The sequence below is a fragment of the Danio aesculapii genome, chromosome 20, assembly GCF_903798145.1.
Source record: "Danio aesculapii chromosome 20, fDanAes4.1, whole genome shotgun sequence".
NCBI lineage: Eukaryota > Metazoa > Chordata > Actinopteri > Cypriniformes > Danionidae > Danio > Danio aesculapii.
The window spans coordinates 45,344,194-45,350,628 of record NC_079454.1 but is presented as its reverse complement, the minus strand read 5'-3'; the positions used below and the strand labels follow the sequence as shown (position 1 = coordinate 45,350,628).

General features: G+C 35.3%; 1 protein-coding gene across 2 annotated transcripts in view; it reads right to left on the bottom strand.

Moving 5' to 3' along the window:
• The window catches only part of atad2b (ATPase family AAA domain containing 2B), a 201,145-nt gene that overhangs the window by 101,374 nt on the left and 93,336 nt on the right, over window positions 1-6,435 (bottom strand). For both annotated transcript variants that reach the window (XM_056480747.1, XM_056480748.1), the window contains exon 23: window positions 309-431. In XM_056480747.1, the coding sequence (XP_056336722.1) occupies window positions 309-431 (123 nt within the window). The remainder of the gene's footprint in view (window positions 1-308; window positions 432-6,435) is intronic.

Genomic DNA, 6,435 nt, shown 5'->3' with positions numbered 1-6,435 from the left:
TGTATAGCTAAGATTTTTCAAATATTTATAGCTTTCCTATAGCTATATTCTTTATATCTAAAGTTTTAAATATTTTATATTTGATCTTATTTTCTTCAGCTATAACTTCTATTTCTATATCTAAAATTGTCTGTGCTTTTACTTCTTATTATACTTCATAATTTAGAGTCTTATTGATATAAATTTTGTTTTGGGTTTTTTTTAAGGTCACGGGCGGTTGAATAAGCATTTCCATGTATATCTGAACTGAGGATTCATTCTAGCTCAAAGAAACCCTGGGCTAAGGACAGCCTGAAGTGTCATGTCACCTCTCTTCCTGTGGGACTCCTTGATCTCCTCGCACATGCGGTCAAACTCGGGGTCCAGTTCAGAGGCGATCATGGCGTGCGCAGTGTCCTTCAAACTGCAGGCCCTGTGGCGGATGATTTTATCTGAGAACAAGCACAACAGAAGACAGTAAGGCCACATACAATGAAAAATTTATCTGGGTGAGAGAAAAAAAAAGTCACATTCCTGATGACTGACAGAAAAGTTTCTTGGTATTAGAGAAACAAATAATCAAGATTACCATTAAAGCTGCTGCTTATTGTGAAAAACGACAATTAACAAGTGACTAGACTCATATATACTCATATATACAGTGGAAATAGATTGTGTGGCTTGTTTCATATGCAAATAAGTATCTACAAACTGATATGTGTGAACTAACTGACCCTTTCATGATAAAAAAGGAAGTGAATAATTGATTGTATTATAAGATTTGTGATCTTCCAGATCGTTAAGTTCAAAAGTCATGGTATGGGATTGTGTCAGTGCCCTTGGCAAAGGTAACTTGCACTACTGTGATGGCACCATAAATGCTGAAAAGTACATAAAGATGTTGGAGCACAATATGTTGCCTTCTTTTCCAGGGACGGCCATGCGACACCAATAATACATTTTTAATACGATTAAGACAATACTCTGATTAAGAATCTATTGCATTTTGCGACATGATAGTCTATACACAAAGCTGTCTGACATTCTCTGCACGGACCACAGACCTCTGCATCGCAAAACGCGGAGGTTTTTTCCCATAGAGCATGCAATATCTAATTGCATTAAAACAACACTCTTCCAGCAGTTCATACTCGCATAAAAAATCTCGTTTGTCAAGGGGGCCACGCATGAAATGGTCCTGAATGAAAGTGAAAGTGCCAAACTGCAGTTAAAGTCAATTAAAAATTATAAATTAAACACCTGAAATTACTCCAGAGGAAATGTGGATAGCACTGTGACGCAATGATGTTAATCAAATTATGTGCTGTAACGTAAAACTGGATCATGAAAGGAACATTCAAAAAGCAACCCATGTAAACACCTTAATCATATTATTGTCTTTTTCAGATGAAGGCAAATAATTTGATTACTGATGTCCATGTAAACATAGTCAATGGCTGCTAAATATCTTGTTTTGTGTTCAACAGAAGACAGAAAATCATTGTTTAGAACCATTTGATCGTGGATGAAGAGGAAATTTTAGTTTTTTTTAATGAAGTATCTTTTATATTGTTTAAAATTGTCAATTTATCTAATAATTAAAAATTAAACTACACAAATAAATAAAAAATTATATAAAAAATTATTACTAGTGAAAGAAAAAATTCAATCGATTAATGTTTTACAACGCTAATACAGGCGTAAAAACAAAATCATTCAATGTGTTGTAAGTGTTGGCAACAAATTAATCTACACAATTGTGGATATCCAAAAAGGTGATTGCTTATTTATTCTAATACTGAAGTGTAAATGACTTATTCTCTGTACAAAAAAATATATATATTTTTGAATAAAACCAGACTGTATCCTTTAACCCGCCCAATGCCAGTTTAGCTAATTACATTTCAGCACCCCGGGTTGCCTTGGTGGAAAATTGCATATTTGATTCATTCAATTTAAAAAGTATACCAATAAATAGAAAATTATATGGATAATTATTATTAGAGAAAGAAAAAACTCAATCGATTTACGGTTTACAATGCTTAATACAGGCGTAAAAACAAGTGAACATTCTTGTTTATCTAAAAAACAATGCTGAAGTCAGATATTCTGCTTAGAAAATGCATTACATGCCGGAATGTCTCTTTGTTTTGGTCTTTTTAACCCGCCCAATGCCAGTTTAGCCAATTACATTTCAGCACCCTCGGTTGCCTTTGTGGAAAATTGCATATTTCATTCAATTAATTTAAAAAGTATACCAATAAATAGAAAATTATATGGAAAATTATTATTAGAGAAAGAAAAAACTCAATCGATTAATGTTTTACAACGCTTAATACAGGCGTAAAAACAAAATCATTCAGTGTTTTGACAACAAATTAGTCTACACAATTGTGCCCATCCAAAGAAGTGATTACTTATTTATTCTAATACTAAAGCTGCGCTTCAAATAACTTATTTTCTGTACAAAAAAAGAAAATATTTTAGAATCAAACCAGACTGTTTCCATTCTAAATCAACCAACCATTCTAAACTGAAATCGTCCATTCTAGCAAAAAAATAATAACAACAATAATTCTGTCAATGCCTTTCAATTCTGACATGCTACAAAGCAACTTTAATTGCTTTATTTTACCCTGATGGAAACAGTTTTAATTACTTTTAAATTACAAACTTCACAACACAACAATTTCAATGCTCCACGCTTTTCTCCAGGCAAGGAATAAATGAAGATTCTGGAATCAACAAGAAGAAGAGAAGCCTCACAGGCTTGGCCAATCAAAATAAATAAAATTTGGTGCTGTAATCAAACAACGGCTCACGGTAATCGATTGAGATTCGGCCGAGAACTTTAAGCATCATCTTTTTGATTTGAAAATCCCCACCCCCAAAAAAATACTTCTGATGTTGGAGCTCCACGGGCAGTCAATCAAAGCATCTCTGTTTACAAAAACACTGTGGTGTGAGAACGGGGATTACTGTGTTTTCTCAAAGTTCTCAGCTACCATTTGCATTCTATCCTCTTTCCTTTCTCTCTCTTCGTTAAATCAAGCAGCTTTTAAACATATAGTGAGGGAAAGAGCGTGCGTGTGTGTAAAGACAGCACATTACTGGGTAGTCCTCATTACTCCAGGACAGACTGGAGGTCAGGATCTGGCAAAGTTCACTGCTTAATTGGAAGATGGGCCTAATTAAGCCATCTAGGGCGAGTGAGAGGACACTCTTTACTCCAGTCAAGGATATAATGGAAGGCTGAAAGGAAGACTGTGTAAACACACTTATTTTGACTTTCAAAGCCCTGCCCAAAGATCCCAGGCTGCTGGTGCCAAAAACTGACAAATGAACTCGGGAGAAATTAAATCAGCAGTGCTCAATCTGGCTCTCTGAGGAGCACCTTTCCACTAAATTTGGGCAATATTTTGAATGAAAGACAACTTACTACTTAGCAAGTCCTGCATCGGTAATCATGCATATTTTCAAAATGTAAGAGCCATTTTTTACTTAAAGGTGCTGTATATAAGCTTTCTAAAGTATTAAAACACCATAATATGTTTGCAGATATGTAAGAAACATGCTAATTGAACATTCTTGTTTACCTGAAAAGCAATGCTGAAGTCAGATATTCTGCTTTGAAAATGTGCATTACGTGCCGGAACGTCTGTCTTTGTTTTGTTTCTTTTAACCCGCCCAATGCCAGTTTAGCCAATTATATTTTAGCACCCTGGGTTGCCTTGGTGGAAAACAGTGTATTTAATTCATTCAGTAATGAAGGCTCTCAAAATATGCACAACCGAAATGTGACCTCTGGTGGACAGTAGCAGACTCTGAAATGAGAAGCAGATTCAGAGTTCCTCATGAGGTGGTTATTAATTAGCAAATAATATAAATATTACGAACGTAAACATTCTGTGAGCAGGTTACATTGTAACCCTGTGTCCTGACAGCACACTACATGATTTGCAGTGATAAGCAATTTGGTTGTTTGCACCAGTCGAAAAAGAGAAATTTAAATACAGTCATTCAGTAGCAAGAATGGTGCACCTACTGCACTCCAACGAAATGGTAAGGTTTATGATCTAATTAATACATATTAAACCTCTTTAACATTATTAAATGTACATGCTAAATCACTGATATGTGTTGGTTTACACTGAGTCACAGTTATTTATTTGATTTTCAAGATCTGAGGTGAACTATCTGCTGCTGCTTTCCGTAGTATGGCAATAAATGTCAAGTAAAATGGCATTCAAACTCACATTCTTAGCATGTAACACTGAATAAAGCACGAGGTGATCATTGTCAGTTTTTGTTGTTAAGGAGCAAGAAAAAGAAACTGTTTCTAAAATATAAATTTTAGATGTTGGTTAGGACAAAAACTCCATTTAATATGGAAAATATTCCTTCTGTTGCTTTTATTAAGAACACGGTTTAATACAGCCTTTAATCTACCTTTAGGAGTCGTCAATCTGGCAACCTGTGCTTGTGTGTGTTTTGAACCAGAAATGTGACACCTAGTTCAACCACTGGGTGTCAAACTTACATACTGCACCTTTGAGCAATCCACTTACCAGCCACTAGGTTCAACTTCTCAGTAATGCAAATATCGGTGAGATTTTACAATATGGGACATATATTTATTGTTAGTCAATGTATTTACTTTCATCATCAAATAACGAACAATACATTAACTACAGTATTTATTCATGTTTGAAAAGTTAATGAAAATACAACTGTTCATTGTTAGTTCATGTTGGACTGATGGACATTGAAAGTACATAGATTAGACAAATACGTTATTGCTGTATTATTTAATATTAGTATTATTACTTATTTATTTTTTCTTTCAAAGTTATTAAATTTATATTACTTTTGTTGAATTTTTGTTTTTGTTTTTTAGTTTTTTGAGCTATGATTAATAAATGATGTATAAGCATTATTCATTGCTTGTTTATGTCAGTAAACACATTAACTATGTGTCCCTTATTGCAAAGTGTTAACCAAATATCTAATCAATAATGTCACACGCAAACAAGACATGCTTATTGGTACTAGACAAGCTAGAAAAGTAATTCATTAATGCTCACATTCTTCTTTGGGGTTTGCAAACCATGATGAGAATAAGGTTTTTGTTCTGCAAGCAGTAGTCCAGTGAACAAAATGGCTTGTTGATGCCAGAGATCACAAGAATAGCCAGACCATTCTTCTGGTTTGAGCTGACACAAAGCCCACAATAACTGAAATAGCCAAGGTCTTCAGAAGAGCACTCCTGAACACACAACATGCCAAACCTTGAAGCAGATGAGATACAGCAGCAGAAGAGCACACTGATGACACTCCTGTTAGTTAAAAACAGCAAACTGAGGCTAGAATGCTGGTGCTTACCAAAACTACGCAATAGAAGATCGGAAAAATGTTGCTTGGTTGGATAAGTATTGATTTCTCCTACAATATTCAGATATTATTTCCAGAATTTGGCATAAACAACATGGAAGTTTGGATTCATACTGCCATAGGTGCCGTTTAGACAAGTGCGTTTTTGTTTTAAAATGCATTCGTTTTGATGTGGTTACTCCTGATGTCCACACTACTCTGGTTTCTTTGACTCGTGAAATTGATTGTTTTGAGAATGCTAAAGTCTCCGTTTTAGTTTGGAAACACTGGTTTTCTTTTCAGGATAGACAGACAAAATCACAAATGCAACAATAAGTTCAATATACTCTAATATATTGGTCCCCAAGCTTTTTATCACCACGAACTAGTCAACGCCTGAAAAATTTTCTCTCATAGGATGTCAAGCTGACAAAACATTGCTGCAACTCTGATACAAGTTTTATTTATGGACAAAATTAATTCCGATTAAGCTTGCACACATCACTCCCAATATGAGCGCACTACCATTGGAAATAACGAACTTACACGAAAAGACGCGATATGTGAACGGCCGCCATCATTTGAGATCTCCAGCAGTTGATCTTCCCATTTGTTGACAAATGGGTTGCAGATCCATTCCTTGGAAGTTTGTGGGTCCTTCACTGGGCATTTTCCCTTAGCAAAGAAACCTTCCAAAGATGCCAGTTTCTTACTCATTTTGCTAGCTTGTGGGTTAAAGTTTGCAGCTTAAGTGACCAAAATGTAACGAGAGAATACAGTCATTTTTTCAAAATAAAAGAGTTTTCAAAATTGAAGATCGTTCAAACTCAGATAGATTAATGATTTCTTCTGCGGCCCGGTAGCAATTCATCCACAGACCGGTATCGGTCTGCGGCCCGAGGGTTGGGGTCCACTGCTCTAGTAGCCTCCTCAGACACAAGATCTCAATCCAACAGAGCACCTTTGGGATGAGAGAATCATCATGGATGTACAGCCCATAAATCTGCAGCAACTGTGTCATGCTGTTATGACAATATGACAATATAAATCTTTGAGGAAAGTTTCCAGCACATTGTTGAATAATGC